Raw genomic sequence first — 17,438 nt, forward strand, 5'->3', positions numbered from 1 at the left:
GTGTTCAACAGCCGGTGCAACATGGTACCAAATGGCCGCTGCAGCCACTTCTGCTTCCCCGCGCCCTCCTCTAGCCGCGTGTGTGGCTGCCCCTATGGAATGAAGCTCCAGGAGAACCAGAGGAACTGCGTGAAGGACGACTCAGAACCCCCTATAGACACCAGCTGCGGAGACTACTCCTTCCCCTGCGACGGGGGCCGCTGCATGCCCAACTCGTACCGCTGCGACGGGGTTAAAGACTGCATGGACCAGACGGATGAGGCCAACTGCACTGACACAGGTGGTGGCACTAGAATGCACGTTTGCATCCTGGCAATGTGACTAAAACGGAGGCCATCTCGGTCAGGGATTCTTTTGTTTTATATCTCTATGAGTGGGGGACAGTGCAGGCATTTTGTGTTTGAGTGGGAGTGTGCGAACGTACATGTGCAAGATTGTTTGTGGTTTTCATTAGTGTGTGTGTTTGTGTGAAATAATGAAAACTGTACGAGCGTGTGTCAAAGTGTTGTGCTAACATAGAAAACATGTTTGTGTGTGAGATAATCAGCATCATGTAACTGTATCCGATCGTGCTCCCAAAGCAAACAAACACAGACAACCCAACAAGTTTTACCTCTGTCCTCCTCATCATGCTTCTTTCCTCTTCTCCTTCCTTTACCTGTTTACCAGGCATGACCTGCTCCCCGTGGGCGTTCACCTGCGACAACAAGCACTGCATCCTGTCCGGCTGGCGCTGTGACGGCCACGAAGACTGTGGCGATGGCTCAGACGAGGTCAACTGCCCCACACGTCTGCCCTTCACCTGCAGTTCAGAGCAGTTCGCCTGCACTGACGGCAGCAGATGCATCCCCAAAGCCTGGACGTGTGATGCCGACAAGGACTGCAGCGATGGCTCGGATGAGAGAAACTGCAGTGAGTAAAAGTGGGAGGGGGCAGGATTGTTAGGGGCGGATAGAGTTTTATAAACATACTGTTACTTAAAAACCTCTACTTCATCACCCTCCCGGATCCGGGATCCTCCTCATCAAAAAAGCTGACTAGCATAGCCTAGCCTAACGGGACAGGGATATCATATAATTTTCATGAAATCACAAGTCCAATACAGCAAATGAAAGATAAACAGCTTGTGAATCCAGCCATCATTTCCGATTTTTAAAATGTTTTACAGCGAAAACACAATATGTATTTCTATTAGCTAACCACAATAGCCAAACACACAACCGCATATTTTCACCATGTTTCCACCGCATAGGTAGCTTTCACAAAACCGACAAAATAGAGATACAATTAGTCACTAACCAAGAAACAACTTCATCAGATGACAGTCTTATAACATGTTATACAATAAATGTATGTTTTGTTCGAAAATGTGCATATTTGAGGTATAAATCATAGTTTTACATTGCAGCTACCATCAAAAATATCACCAAAGCAGCCAGAATAATTACAGAGAGCAACGTGAAATACCTAAATACTCATCATAAAATATTTATGAAAAATACATGGTGTACAGCAAATGAAAGATAAACATCTTGTGAATCCAGCCAATATTTCCGATTTTTTAAGTGTTTTACAGCGAAAACACAATATAGAATTATATTAGCTTACCACAATAGCCAAACACACAAATGCATTTATTCACCGCAAAAGGTAGCTATCGCAAAAACCAGCAAAAGATATAAAATGAATCACTAACCTTGAACAACTTCATCAGATGACAGTCTTATAACATCAGGTTATACAATACACTTATGTTTTGTTCGAAAATGTGCATATTTAGAGCTGCAAACCGTGGTTATACATTGTGAATATGTAGCAACACTTCCCCAGAATGTCCGGAGCTATTTTGGACACTCACCTAATCTGACCAAAGAACTAAACTTTACATAAAAATACTTGTTGTATGGCAAATGAAAGATACACTGGTTCTTAATGCAACCGCCGTGTTAGATTTTTAAAAATAACTTTACCATAACAAACAGCTTGCGTTATTGCGAGACAGCGCTCGCCAAAACGGCGGAGAATAGAAATCAACATTTTCCACAGAAATACGAAATAACATCATAAATTGTTCTTACTTTTGCTGAGCTTCCATCAGAATCTTGTACAAGGAGTCCTTGGTCCAGAATAAATCGTTGTTTGGTTTTAGAATGTCCTTTTCTTCTGTCGAATTCGCGCCACAATGCTAGCCAATGTTGATAACGTTCCCATTTTCTCTCGACGCAAAGAACGGAAAACTCCAAAAGTCCCAATAAACGTTGAATAATCTGATAAAACTCGGTTGAAAAAACCTACTTTACGATGTTATTATCACATATATCAAATAAAATCAGAGCCGGAGATATTCGCCGTGTAAACCGAACGCTTATCAGAAGACAATATCGAGGTGCTTTGCGCGCCTTGGTAGACAAAGGAAATTCCTGACCTGCCACTCCAAAAGCTCTTGTTCGACCTCAGATCAAGCTAGACACCCCATTCCACCTTCCACTGCCTGTTGACATCTAGTGGAAGGCGTATGAAGTGCATGCATATCGATAAATATAAGGCAATTGAATAGGCAGGCCCTGAAACAGAGCCTCGTTTTCAGATTTTTCACTTCCTGCATGGAAGTTTGCTGCAAAATGAGTTCTGTTTTACTCACAGACATAATTCAAACAGTTTTAGAAACTTCTGAGTGTTTTCTATCCAATAGTAATAATAATATGCATATTGTATGATCTAGAAAAGAGTACGAGGCCGTTTCATTTGGGCACGATTTTTTCCAAAGTGAAAACAGCGTCCCCCTATTGACAAGAAGTATCCCTAGTCAAAAAATCCTATAAGATTAGTTGTTTTTCTATTGGAATCCTATTGCACTACTTTTTTCCTAATGGAAATCAAAAGTAATCCTATTGGATCCTATGGCATTAACACAATCCTATTGGATGTTGGCACCTCTATCAGAATCCTTTTGGAATCCTGTTGGAGTACTTTTTCCCATTGCAAATCAAAAGTAATCCTATTGGATACTATGGGATTAACACAATCCTATAGGATTTTGTGTCAACTATCACAATCCTATTGGAATCCTATTGGACTACTTTTTTCCAATCCAAAGTAATCATAGTGGATCCTATAGGTTTCGTAGGATTTTGCATAGTGGATCCTATAGGTTTCGTAGAAGTGTTTTCTTAATTTAACACATTAAGTTATAGTTTGTTCTCACGTGTTCCAGTACAATAAAATCATGTAATTGACAACATTTTTAGTTGATTGGAAAACAACAGTTCTATATTAATTTCTGGTTTTGTTCACCACCACAATATGGGAGAGATTCAAGGGTGTTCATTTGAAGTATGACCACCAGAACAGCACACCTTTTTCGACAAAACTCTCAGTTATTTGATTTGATTCTTATTCATGCAACTTGTCTGTGAATTAGACATTACAATGTGACATACAATACTATGTACAATGTTACCATAACACAAGAATGTAGGGGGTTTCCCTATAGAATGCATAGCATCTTTACATTTCTTATATGTAGAAATAAAATACGTTTACCTACAGTAACACAATACAAGAATCCAATAGAAAAATCTGAATTAGATAAAATCATATAGGATAGGTTCCAAAATATGATAGGATTTTGTATTAGATTCTAATAGGATTTTTTTCATTCAAATCCTATAGGATTATTTGACTAGGGATATGTTTACTTGCCTGATGACTCAAACGGAATTCTTCTGCTGCTATATGTTCGCTACATACTTAAATCTGAGACTGCCATCATTGAAGTCGTTTGTGTTGATGTCAAAATGAGGGGTGTTGTACAAAACAAATGAATCAGCGATTGGATCATCTCTAACCAATCAGTGTATCAAAGCCAATGATGATTTTTCTAAATGCTGCTTTACCTAGGTGTGTTCAACTTCTGACTCTGGCCGAACCCATCTGTTTCTGGGACCAATCAGAATGGTTAGAATGTGTTTGCGTTGTAGAAATGGTCAGGGAGGTACTCAGATCCAGATTCATTGCGGACAAGAAATTAACATCCGTTGGCGTGGCGTAGCGTTCGGCCGGAGCAAGGAATTTGGGTAGCCAGGAAAATATTTCACAGTATATGATTGCCTTGCGGAATTGTACTGAACTATATTGTTGATTTGTGTGTTATTTTATTTGAAGGGGCAGACTCATAAAGTCCTAACTTCTAATTTCTCAAGCCTTTACCCTCTCATACCTTTAGCAAACAGACATGATGTTAAAGGGATAGTTACATTTTTTTGAATAAACTAAAATGTGAACTATAAGGATTGACCTCTGTCTTAATAAATCTGTCAGGGATTGTTCTGCCATTGAAATCCGTGGACGGGCCTTTTTTCAGGTCGCCTTTAAGTCCAAACTGTTTAAACTTTTTTTGGGCTGAGATTTCTCCCGGGATGGAAAAACACTTTTAATGTAAACTTAAAGCTGCAATATGTAACTTTTGGAGGCGACTCACCAAATGAACATAGAAATGTGAATTATAGATCTGTCATTCTCATTGAAAGCAAGTCTAAGAAGCGCTAGATCTGTTATATGTGTGCTTTTACTTTGATTTTGTACACCAGCTTCAAACAGCTGAAAATGCTATATTTTTGGTTATGGAAAATATATTTCACAGGGGTTTAGATGGTACAATGATTCTCTACACTATACTTGCTTGTTTTGTCCCATAAACTGAAATCAGGCGAACTATTTGAATTTTCGCAACCAGGAAATGGCAGAGCGATTTCTGCATAATGCACCTTTAAACGACTATACCAGATATAAAGTATGTAGAAAATATAATGGACCTATATATTTTAACTAACAATCTCTACAATAAAAGCTAGACAGTCAGGGAGTAATGAAAATTCCAAAAACAATGAATTTAGCAGTATATATTTTGTAATTATGTTTGAACAAAAGAACACAGCATTAGCCGTGGCAAAATGCATGTAATGGCAGGAAATTTGCTTTAAAACTGCAACATTTTCTCTCAATTGCATGGCAAAATGTGTTGAACTGCAGGAAATACGTTTAAAAATGCAAACATTTCTCTACACCGCCAAGATGGGAGGCCTCTGAAATGTCTCTAAAATTCAGTCGTGTCGATGGGCCAACCGTGCCCCCTGCCACACCCGTGTCACGTCGACCACCCAATCCCCGTTTTGATTCAGAAAAAACCCTGCTCTGTCTCTTCTGACAGACGGGACCATCGCTACGTGTGAGCCTGGGTACTTCTTCTGTCCCGACCACCGCTGCATCTACAGCTCCTACGTGTGTGACGGAGACCAGGACTGTATGGATGGCTCCGATGAGAAGGACTGTGGTACGATGAGTAATCTAAGACTATCCTCCTCCGTGTGCTCTGCCACTGTGATGTATAAGAGAGAATTAGTTCTATTCAATAAGCTTCTATTTCTTTTTAATAAGCGTCTATTTCTTTAAGTACTCTTGTTAATCTAAGTTTTGTATTTTGCAATATTGTGCAATGTTTTTCCCCACCCTTTCTATTTCTCAACTATGCTCTTTTTTGCCTCTCATTTTCCTACTCTCCCTTCTCCTCCCCTCACAAACCCCCCTTTACCTCTTCTCCTTTACCACACCTCCTCTTCTCTTCCTCTCCTCTCAGAGTTCTCCTGTTCATCCTATGAGTTTGCCTGTGCCAGTGGTGACCATTGTGTCAGTAGCATCTACCGCTGCGACGGGGTCTTTGACTGTCGGGACCAATCGGATGAGAGCGGCTGCCGTAAGTCAACTCTACCTGCTTCCTGTACCATCATCCTGGGTTGACTCAAGTCATATGACAAATTCAGTTTTGTTTTTCCTGTAGGAAAAATAATTGCTTTATACTTCCTAACTTTGAGTATGGCTGTGTTTTAATTTTATTGCAAGGACTTATCAAGCCAAATATTTGTGCTTATCTGAGATTTAATCATATATTAATTGTATAATATTCAGCCCTCCAATGTCCTTTATGGACTCCTCAATCAATGTGTTAATTGCTTACGTCTGCAGCCACGCGAGGACCTGGCCTCTGCCACAATGATGAGTTCCAGTGCCAGACGGACGGCCTGTGCGTGCCCGACGAGTGGGAGTGTGACGGGCACCACGACTGCGAGGACGGCTCTGACGAACACAACTCGTGCCCGCCTGTAACATGCCACAGCAACTATTTCCAGTGCGCCAACGGCAACTGCATCTCTCCGAGCTGGGTGAGTGAGTGGGTGGGTGAATGGGTGAGTGAGTGAATGAAACAAGTGAATGAATGAATTTGATTAGACAAATTCTAAACGCACGGGAGTGAATCGCCTTGTTTCCATTGCAGTCGTTGTTATTATCAGGTGTGCGACGGCGACAACGACTGCAGGGACATGAGCGATGAGCAGAACTGCCCCACGCCTCCTTTCATGTGCCCCTCAGGCCAGTGGCTGTGCCCCACCGACCAGGTGTGCATCGTCCTAGGGAAGGTGTGCGACGGACAGCGGGACTGTCCCAATGGAGCTGATGAGTCACCCCTCTGCAGTGAGTGACAAGGACGTTTCTAGTTTAGAAGTAGTGTATGACATGTAATAACTTTCAGGTACACAAGTGAAGTCATTAAGAAAGATGCCTGCACACTGTTGAGTGCTCCTGCAGTGTTATTGTGCAACGTTTTGACCTGAAGGTAGTGCTGAGAGATGAATGCTTTTTGAGTTCGGTTCGGTTTCGGTTAGATTATTAAAATAAAATTGCAGATTTTTCTTTTACATTAAATGCACTATGCATTATGTGGGTTGAATGCTGTAACAATACAGAATAAAAATATGAATTAAAGTCCCGTGAGGGTAGTGACAGCCCATTACTGCTTATCACTAAGTGATATGACTTTTATAGGTAATATTAACCATAATTTATTCATATTAATTTTTTATAAAATATTTCAGTTGTGTGTATTAAATTTGTTTTATTTGTGCATTCTTCTATCTTTTCTCTCCCTCTATGTGTCTGCCCCAGACAGACCGCACAAGTAGACTCGCAATGGAGTATGGTCATTGTAGTTAATTCAATTGAAATCAAATCAAAATTACCACGTTTTCTGCGCTAAACTATGTAGAATATATGCCTGTTGGAAACTACAACTCACTACTACACTGAACAAAAATATTAACGTGTTGGTCCCATGTTTCTTGACCTGAAATAAAAGATCCCAGAAATGTTCCATAAGCTTTTTTCTCTAAAATGTTGCACACAAATTCATTACATCCCTTTTATTGAGCATTTCTCCTTTGCCAAAATGCTCCATCCACCTAAAAGGTGTGTCATATCATAAGAATCTGATTAATCAGCATGATCATTACACAGGTGCACCTTGTGCTGGGTACAACAAAAGGCCACTCTAAAACGAGCATTTCGGTCACACAACACAATGCCACAAAGTTTTGAGGGAGCATGCAATTGGCATGATGCAGGAATATCCACCAGAGCTGTTGCCAGAGAATTTAATGTTAATTTCTCTACCATAAGGTGTCTCCAATGTTGTTTTAGAGAATCACAACCGCAGACCACATGTAACCACACCAGTCCAGGACCTCTACATCCGACTTCTTCACCTGCGGGATCGTCTGATACCGCCACCCCGACAGTTGATGAAACTGTGGGTTTGCACAACCAAATCATTTCTGCACAAAGCCGTCTCAGAGAAGCTCATCTGCGTGCTCGTCGTCCTCCCAGGATCTCGACCTGACTGCAATTCGGCGTAGTAACCAACTTCAGTGTGTAAATGCTCACCTTCGATGGCCAATGGCACGCTGGAGAAGTGTGCTCTTCACGGATAAATCCCGGTTTCAACTGTACCGGGCAGATGGCAGAAAGCGAGTATGGCGTCATGTGAGTGAGCGGTTTTCTGATGTCAATGTCGTGAACAGAGTGCCCAATGGTGGCAGTGGGGTTATGGTAGGGCAGGCATAAGCTAAGATTGCATTTTATCGATGGCAATTTGAGTGCACAGACATACCGTGATGAGATCATGAGGCCAATTTTCGTGCCATTCATCCGTCACCATCACCTCATGTTTCAGTATGATAATGCATGGCCCCATGTCTGTACACAATTCTGGAAGCTGAAAATATCCCAGTTCTTCTATGGCCTGCATTCTCACCAGACATGTCTACCCATTGAGCATGTTTGGGGTTCTCTGGACGTGTAAGACAACGTGTTCCAGTTCCCGCCAATATTCAGCAACTCCGCAAAGGCATGGAAGAGGAGTGGGACAACATTCCACAGGCTGCAATGAACTGCCTGATCAACTCTATGCCAATGAGATGTGTCGCGCTGCATGAGTCAAATGGTGGTCACACCAGATACTGACTGGTTTTCTGATCCACGCCCCTACTTTTTTAAAAAGATATCTGTGACCAACAGATGCATATCTGTATTCCCAGTCATGTGAAATCCATAGATTAGTACCTAATGAATGTATTTCAATTGCCTGATTTCCTTATATGAACTTTAACTCAGTAAAATCTTTGAAATGGTTGCATGTTGCGTTTATATTTTTGTTCAGTGTACATCGCACAGTTCGGGCTTGATCTGATTTCACAAAAAAAATGACAAATTGAACTGAGGTCAATATTGTTTAAATATAGGTCAATTAATTGTTTAAAAATGCTCAGCACTACCTGAAGGTCTTAGTCAGGCTGACAATGATGTTACACGCAGTTGTCTCTGACTTTGCCTGTCTGTTTCGGGGATTGAAGTTGTATTCATTTGAACAGGAAAATTACAAAATGAAAGAAATTGCTCAACGAGACAAGTGATGGGGTGTGAATAGACATTACTGACCTGTCTCTTGAAAAGTCACGTTATGTGTTTTCTCCATTTTCCTAGGGTATATTGACTAGCGCCTTAAGTGTTGATGTTAAGATTGACATGTGATATACATTTTTAAAATGGTTATGGATGTTGAGTGAAGACTTGTTTTAGTCTGTCCATGTTAGGTGAGGGCGCCATGCAATAAGTAGTAGTGGTACTAGCGTGACTTTAACATGTGACAACATACTTCTGCATATATAGTGTATGTGGACACCCCTTCAAATGAGTGGATTTGGCTATTTCAGCCACAACCGTTGCTGACAGGTGTATAAAACCGAGCACACAGCCATGCAATCTCCATAGACAAACATTGGCAGTAAAATGGCCTTACTGAAGAGCTCAGTGACTTTTTCAGTGACTTTTCACCGTCATACGATGCCACCTTTCCAACAAGTCAGTTCGTCAAATTTCTGCCCTGCTAGAGCTGCCACGGTCAACTGTGGCATTGTGCTGTTATTGTGAAGCGGAAACTTCTAAGAGCAACAACGGCTCAGCCGCAAAGTGGTAGGCCAAACAAGCTCACAGAACGGGAGCGCCGATTGCTGAAGCGCGTAAAAATTGTCTGTCCTCGGTTGCAACACTCCATACCAAGTTCCAAACTGCCTCTGGAAGCAACGTCAGCACAATAACTGTTCATCGGGAGCTTCATGAAATGGGTTTCCATGGCCGAGCAGCCGCACACAAGCCTAAGATCACCATGCGCAAAGCCAAGCGTCGGCTGGAGTGGTGGAAACGCGTTCTCTGGAGTGATGAATCACGCTTCACCATCTGGCAGTCCGACGTAAGAATCTGGGTTTGGCAGATGCCAGGAGAATGCTACCTGCCCGAATGCATAGTGCAAACTGTAATGGTCTGGGGCTGTTTTTCATAGTTCGGGCTAGGCCCCTTAGTTCCAGTGAAGGGGAATTTTAACGTTACAGCATACAATGACATTCTAGACGATTCTGTGCTTCCAACTTTGTGGCAGCAGTTTGGGAAAGACCCTTTCCTGTTTCAGCATGACAATGCCCCTGTGCACATAGTGAGGTCAATACAGAAATTATTTGTCGAGATCTGTGTGGAAGAACTTGACTGGCCTGCGTAGAGACTTGACCTCAACCTGATCGAACACATTTGGGATGAATTGGAACGCCGACAGCGAGCCAGGCCTAATCGCCCAACATCAGTGCCTGACCTTACTAATGCTCTTGTGACTGAATGGAAGCAAGTCCCCGCAGCAATGTTCCAACATCTTGTGGAAAGCCTTCCCAGAAGAGTGGAGGCTGTTAGAGCAGCAAAGTGTGGACCAACTCCATATTAATGCCCATGATTTTAGAATGAGATGTTCGACAAGCAGGTGTCCAGATACTTTTGGTCTAACATTTAATATGTTTAAATATTACGTTTATTTAACAGTGACACATATACTGTAATTAAAACATAACTCTCAAGGAGAAATTTGATGCATTGTACTAGATTTAGCTAAACAGGTCATTTATATCTACTGTCCCTGAGCAGGTGAACAATAAACATGCCTCCATGTTTGTTCCTCCATAGACCAGGAGGACTGTGCATTGAACAACGGGGGCTGCAGTGACAGCTGTATCCAGGGTCCTTTCGGAGCAGAGTGTACTTGTCAACCAGGCTACCAGCTCCTCAACGACTCCAAGACCTGCGACGACATCGACGAGTGTTCCATCCCAGGCTGGTGTAGCCAGCAGTGCTACAACGAGAGAGGCTCCTTCCGCTGCTCCTGCTCAGACGGCTACCTGCTCGAGGCCGATAGTCGCTCCTGCAAAGCCACCGGTAAGGGTGCAACCTAACATTGTGGCTGTTCGTTCGTCGCTATTTGCACTTCGAAATAATATATTTATCTTTGGAATTTTGAGGTGAAAGTGATGTGATTATTTTGGCGTTACAGTAAAAAAAAGAATCCCAATCGTTTTTATTGGCGTATACAAAGTAAGATATTGTCATGGAAACATTTTAGCCATGTAATGTTAGCAAATATTTTTATTACAATATATTTGTATTCATCTAAATGCTAACTCCCTCTAATCTATTGTGAAATACTTTTTTTGTATTTACTACTTATTGGTTTACCTGCAGACCCCACAGCAGCCACGCTCCTAGTTGCCAAGCGCAGTCAGATCATCTCCAACAAAGTCAACCTCCGACCGCCCCTCATCCACCCTGTGGTCAGCGGTTCAGACATCGTGACCGTTGACTTTGACCGCTTGACCAGCAGAATCTACTGGGCCGACGCCTCGCTGAAGAAGATCTTTACCTCCTTTCAGAACGGCACGGACAGACGAGAGGTCTGAGAACACGCTGAATGATGGTTATTTTTCGGTTATTGCTTCAAGAAAAAGCCTTTGTCCAGTTTTTAATAACAAATATGGTTATTTAATATACATCAGAATGCTGTGCCTTATTAGGATTCTTAATATTTCATCCATATTAACACAATATAACAGTATGACCTATATGACGTGCTGAAACTCCAAAATACAGTGTGTTGTAACGGCAAGAATTCAAGCACATGAAATTGAACTCCACTATGGTCTACAGTGTTCTAATATACCGCACTTTGTTCTTCTGTGGTTCTAGGTGTTCTCCACTGGTCTAATGGTACCGGAGAGCATAGCTGTGGACTGGGTGGCCAGGAACCTTTACTGGACCGACTCGGTGATGGAGAACATCGAGGTGTCCACTCTGGACGGCCGCTTCAGGAAGGTCCTCCTCACCAAGAACGTCACCAGCCCCCGTGGACTGGCTCTGGACCCCCGAAACCAGTAAGGCCTTTCACTGCTAACCATAGGAACACAGCAATGATTGAATGATCAGTAACACTGAAAGGTACCTACATAAGGATTTTATAGCACATTCATTAACCATACATAGAACATTCATTAACCATACATAACACATTCATTAACCATACATAACACATTCATTAACCATACATAGCACATTCATTAACCATACATAGCACATTCATGAGCAGTAGACAATAATTCATTAAATTCCTGTCAACAAATGCTAAAATTATGAATTACTTAATTAAGTTATTTAATTACTGCTTATGAATGTGTTATGCTGTCCCTTTTTAGGAACCCTTCAAATAAATAATTGCTAAATTAGCCTGCATCACTGCATTTTACTTTACATGTTGTTCTTTGAATCATTGTTGTGCATTATTTTTCTCTCTGTTGAGTTCTCGACATCTACCTTATTCACTGCAAAATCACAGCACAGCAAAGGTTAAAAAAAAGTATCATAATTGATATGGCATTTGACCTTTCCCAGCACCAACGTAATGTTCTGGTCAGACTGGGGTCAGAACCCGAGGATAGAGATGGCCTACATGGACGGCACCGGGAGACAGGCCATTGTCACCACCAAGCTCTACTGGCCCAACGGTCTGGCCCTGGACTACACCACGCGCCGGGTCTACTTTGCTGACGCCTACCTCAAGTACATTGACTACTGCGATTACAACGGCAACAACCGCTTCCAGGTCATGGCCAGTGATATGGTGAGCATGGTTAAAACCAGCAGGCTGAGGTTGTCCTAAAATGTACAGTGTACACTAGTATCTTATTCTTATTGTAAGGGCCCATGAATAATTTGTTCTCATGGCACTACTTCCTACAGTATCGCATTCATTGGTAACACTTAATGCAGACGGTAATGCATTGTAATGCTGTTATAATGCATCGTAAGACTTGAGCATAAGCATTTATGACCCTTTATAATGTCTTAGTATCATCTCATGTTTGTGGCTAAATAACTGCTATATAAATACATGATAAGTTGTATAATAAGACATTATAAAGGCTCAAACAATAACATGTAATGAGTTGTAATAAGTTGTATAATAAGACATTATAAAGGCTCAAACTATAACATGTAATACGTTGTAATAAGTTGTATAATAAGATATTATAAAGGCTCAAACAATAACATGTAATAAAGGATTGAACACGTTGGCTTTAAGTAAAGTGTCACCCTTTTATCCTTTATAAATCCCGGTTTCTCCACCACTCTGTCCTTCCCCCTACCTCTCTGTAGGTTCTTCAACACCCCCACGGTATGACCATCTTCGAGGACCACATCTACTGGTCGGAGCGCTATACTTCCCAGGTCCTGAGGACCAACAAGTTCCACGGGGGAAACACGACCACCGTGATCACCAACGTCTACCAGCCCATGGGCATTGTCATGGACCACCCCATCAAACAACCAGCAGGTAACGTTCAAACAACGTCCAGATAACATTCAAACAAACAGTAGGTACTGTTCAACAACTTCTGGATAACATTCTAACAACCAGCGGGTAACATTCAAAATACGTCCATAAAACATTCAAACTTACCATTTGTTTATAGTGGATAGTGCTGAACAATTACAATAAATTCCGGTTATTGAATGATGTCAGTTGAATGAATTGAATTCCATTTCGTTCTTTTTTTTTGTGAGCGCAATGCGCAGTTTCTCTAGAGCTAAATCAGATCAAGCCTGAACTGTGCGTTGTAGTAGGGAGTTCTACGTAATTTAGCGCAGGAAATGTACTATAATTAACTATAACCATAACCCATTGCGCACCTCATTGTCCGGTCTGAGATGGAGAGAAGTGACAGAAGAAGGCGCAAGCGAGAGGGATAGAGAGCTTCGTGAGGTATCTCTACCTGAAAATACATGATATAAGTGGTTGATAGTTGGTATTTAGCCTTATTTACTTTGAAGAACTACTAAAACAGTGATTTTGTCAGACCGCATAGGCAGCAGCTCTATAGAGATGAGATGATGACTTGGAAATGAAATAATAAAGTAATAAAATAAAACAAATGTAATATACATAACAACTGAAATATTTTATTAAAGTAATGTGAATAAATTATGGTTAATAAGTAATAAGCAGTAATGGGCAGCCACTACCATCATTGGACTTGTATTAATTGTTTTATTCTGTGTTGTTACAGCTTTCAACCGACATAAATGTAATGCATAAGGCATTTAAAGTAAAAAAAAAAAAGTATAATCAAAACCAAAATCGAAAAGCTTGATTATTTTTTAATAATCGAACCGAAACCGAACTGACCTCAAAAAGCACTAATCGCTCAGCACTAGTAGTGGATAAAGCATTACTTTATAGTTCCATTGACATTATTGTTCCATTGTTTTCCACTATGCAGCAATCAACCCATGCGCGGAGCACCTGTGCAGTCAGCTGTGCCTACTGTCTGGCTTTAGGCCCAGGTACTACACCTGCCACTGCCAGTCTGGCTGGAACCTCAACAGTGATGGGCGCACCTGCATCAAAGGTACCCTAACAGCAGCTCTAATGATAGGCTTGTAGCCTCTCTCTTAGCTCATCTATTTGACCCGATTAATTATTGCTGTCATAGTACAGTACAAGGGAATTTTTATATTCCTAATCAATTGTATTTTTTTCTATACCACTCTGATTTATACTATTCTGTATGAAGGCAAATGTGTTACGTATTTGTCATAACATGATAAATGGAGATAATGATATCGCAAAGGCCAATCAGAACAAAACACTGGTAGATTTTGCTTTTCTGTCTCTTTCACATTCTATTCAATTCTATTCCACTCCATTCCACCTCATCCCTTTCTATCCTACTCTGTCTCTACCTCAGATGACACTCCGTTCCTGATGGTGGTGAGGGAGACTGTGATCTTCGGCATCCCTGTGGACCCGGCCGACCCCTCCAACAACGCCATGGCACCCGTGTCTGGCATCACTCAGGGGCGGGACATTGACTTTGACGACCAGGAGCAGTTTGTCTATTGGGTGCAGGACTCGGTGAGTGACAAGTTGCTCACAGTAAATAAGCCACTACTATTTTAAGGGTTGCAAAATTCTGGTTTTGCAAAATTTTCAGGATTTCCAGAAATTTCCCGGTTGTGAGATTCCCGTAATAGGGCAGGAAAAAACAGAGAATCTGGAATCCTCCAACCAGGATTTCTGGGGGAAAAAAATTTGACGGTTACTGGAATTTTGCAACTTTAACCATTTTTAACCTTTAAATTTTAACCATGTTCTGACAAAGAGTAAAAACTCAAACAGACGACTAGGAAAATGCTTAAACCAAGTGTATTCACCCACTGGGTCCAACAGCTGAAAAGACAAAGACATGTTTACACAAGTACATATATTTATACCCTCTACTGGGCAGAGTCAACTTCTTGCACATCTAGACAGCCAATACATCTCTGTTGCTGGGCAGGAACTTAAGTGGTTCCTCTCATGGGTGTAGTCACGGCCTTGCCTCCTATGTGTGTATGTCATAGGACTGTTCCTGCTCACTACATCTGACCTGACCTCGGCCCACATTCCTCACTTCTCCCTCATCCACGGCTATACAACCTTATCAGTGACTGAAACCAGACTGTTACTCTTTCCCTCTCTCCATAGGATGCACGAGACTTGACAATAACATGTTCTGACAGAATGTACATTTTCTGGGCTCCCCTTTCTCACTTAGTAGATTTCCATACACCCAGGTCTAATATGGTAACACGAATAAGGATATTTCAAGTTAGAACCCAACACCCCCAAACTCACTTATTTCAAGTCTGGATTCGAGTCTAATATAATTTCATTGTTTGCTGTCTCCCACTCGCAGAGCTCCATTTACAGGGTGAAAACTGATGGAACCAATAGGACTCTGTTTGCTCCATCTGCAATCATTGGCTCGCCCTCTGGTCTGGCTTTTGATTGGATAACTCGCATGATGTACTACACGAACCCAACTAATAAAGCAATAGAGGTAGCGTATCATGTCCTCATTGTAAATTATGTATAGACTATATCTGACTTGCTTTTGTAGAAGTGCAATATCATTACTTGGCTCAAGGTGTTATTGGATCCAATATAGAGATGACAACCGAGTGGTTTCACGCTAATTGTGACTATATCTCTTTACTTTGCATACTGTAGTCTTTTCACTGCGTTGGTAGTGACATGGTTATAATGTATTAATTGAACATGATATAGCAAGTTTCTCATCTACTGTAGGTCATTCGTGTGGATGGAGTTCAACTCTACAGGAAGACCCTCATCACAAACACAGGGAAGCCAGAGGGAGCAGGGGAGCCTATTGGAATAGCCCTGGACCCAGCCAGAGGGTAAACACTCATCTGTGTATCATTATTACTAGTTACAAAGGATACAACTAAATAAATGTAATACTGACAAAGAAGTAGTACTGTATGTGTGTGTGCCGTCCTGCGTATGTAGTGTGTGCTTAATTGGCAAGTAATAATACTGTACAGTTTGTTGGCTACTGATCTATTTAGGAAGTAAAATAATCAATTTGACTTTATACCAACATTGTACCAAGCATTTCATAACGTTATAGGGGAAAGTCAACGACAACACCAGACATATTTTGAATTGTTAGTCTTCATTCCATGTCATCATCAGTGGATTAATACTAACGCTAATACTAATTAATACTAAACTTTCTGACTTCCTGCTTGATAGTAAATTGTTCTGGACAGACCGGGGGACAGACAGTGGCGTACCTCCTAAGGTTGCCAGTGCTGACATGGATGGAGGCAACCTGAGGAACCTCTACACCGTCAACCAGGGGATCATTGGGTTCATCACCGCAGACATCGCTGTGAGCAAGCTGTACTGGGGCGTAGCCAGCACCGGAGTGGTGGGTACCGAGTTACACAGAAACAAATATATCAAATTTGATTGGTCGCATACACATATTTGCAGATGTTATTACCGGTGTAGCGAAATGCTTGTGTTCCTAGCTCCAACAGTGCAGTACTATCTAACAATTCACAACAATACACACAAATCTAAAAGTAGAAGAATGGAATTAAGAAATAAATGAATATTAGGACGAGCAATGTCGAAGTGGCACTGACTAAAATACAGTATAATAGAATACAGTATATACATATGAGATGAGTAAAGCAGTATGTAAACATTATTAAAGTGACTAGTGTTCCATTATTAAAGTGGCCAGTGATTCCATGTCTATGTATTTAGGGCAGCAGCCTCTAAGGTGCAGGGTTGAGTAACCGGGTGGTTGCCGGCTAATGATGGCTATTTAACAGTCTGATGGCCTTGAGATAGAAGCTGTTTTTCAGTCTCTCAGTCCCAGATTTGATGCACCTGTACTGAACTCGCCTTCTGGATGATAGCTGGGTGAAAAGGCCGTGGGTTGGGGGGTTGATGTTCTTGATGATATTTTTGGCCTTCCTGTGACATCGGGTGCCAAGCGCAGCCAGAACTGCCCGTCTGTCCTGAGCCTTCAAAGCCGCCCGTCTGTCCTGAGCCTTCAAAGCCGCCCGTCTGTACTGAGCCTTCAAAGCCGCCCGTCTGTACTGAGCCTTCAAAGCCGCCCGTCTGTACTGAGCCTTCAAAAACGCCCGTCTGTACTGAGCCTTCAAAGCCGCCCGTCTGTCCTGAGCCTTCAGAGCCGTCCGCCAGACAGGAGCCGCTAGAGCCGTCCGCCAGACAGGAGCCGCTAGAGCCTTCCGCCAGACAGGAGCCGCTAGAACCTTCCGCCAGACAGGAGCCGCTAGAACCTTCCGCCAGACAGGAGCCGCTA

General features: G+C 41.9%; 1 protein-coding gene across 1 annotated transcript in view; it reads left to right on the forward strand.

The window, feature by feature from the left end:
- Window positions 1-17,438, forward strand: part of lrp2b (low density lipoprotein receptor-related protein 2b) — a 127,762-nt gene that overhangs the window by 34,145 nt on the left and 76,179 nt on the right. Inside the window, exons 21-36 of the mRNA XM_038990738.1 lie at window positions 2-280; window positions 670-912; window positions 5,210-5,332; window positions 5,636-5,752; window positions 6,022-6,218; window positions 6,348-6,528; window positions 10,393-10,641; window positions 10,945-11,153; window positions 11,446-11,630; window positions 12,145-12,373; window positions 12,910-13,087; window positions 14,034-14,162; window positions 14,502-14,668; window positions 15,492-15,635; window positions 15,884-15,993; window positions 16,352-16,529. Of these exons, the coding sequence (XP_038846666.1) occupies window positions 2-280; window positions 670-912; window positions 5,210-5,332; window positions 5,636-5,752; window positions 6,022-6,218; window positions 6,348-6,528; window positions 10,393-10,641; window positions 10,945-11,153; window positions 11,446-11,630; window positions 12,145-12,373; window positions 12,910-13,087; window positions 14,034-14,162; window positions 14,502-14,668; window positions 15,492-15,635; window positions 15,884-15,993; window positions 16,352-16,529 (2,918 nt within the window). The remainder of the gene's footprint in view (window position 1; window positions 281-669; window positions 913-5,209; window positions 5,333-5,635; window positions 5,753-6,021; window positions 6,219-6,347; window positions 6,529-10,392; window positions 10,642-10,944; window positions 11,154-11,445; window positions 11,631-12,144; window positions 12,374-12,909; window positions 13,088-14,033; window positions 14,163-14,501; window positions 14,669-15,491; window positions 15,636-15,883; window positions 15,994-16,351; window positions 16,530-17,438) is intronic.

Source organism: Salvelinus namaycush, chromosome 4, assembly GCF_016432855.1.
Source record: "Salvelinus namaycush isolate Seneca chromosome 4, SaNama_1.0, whole genome shotgun sequence".
Lineage (NCBI taxonomy): Eukaryota > Metazoa > Chordata > Actinopteri > Salmoniformes > Salmonidae > Salvelinus > Salvelinus namaycush.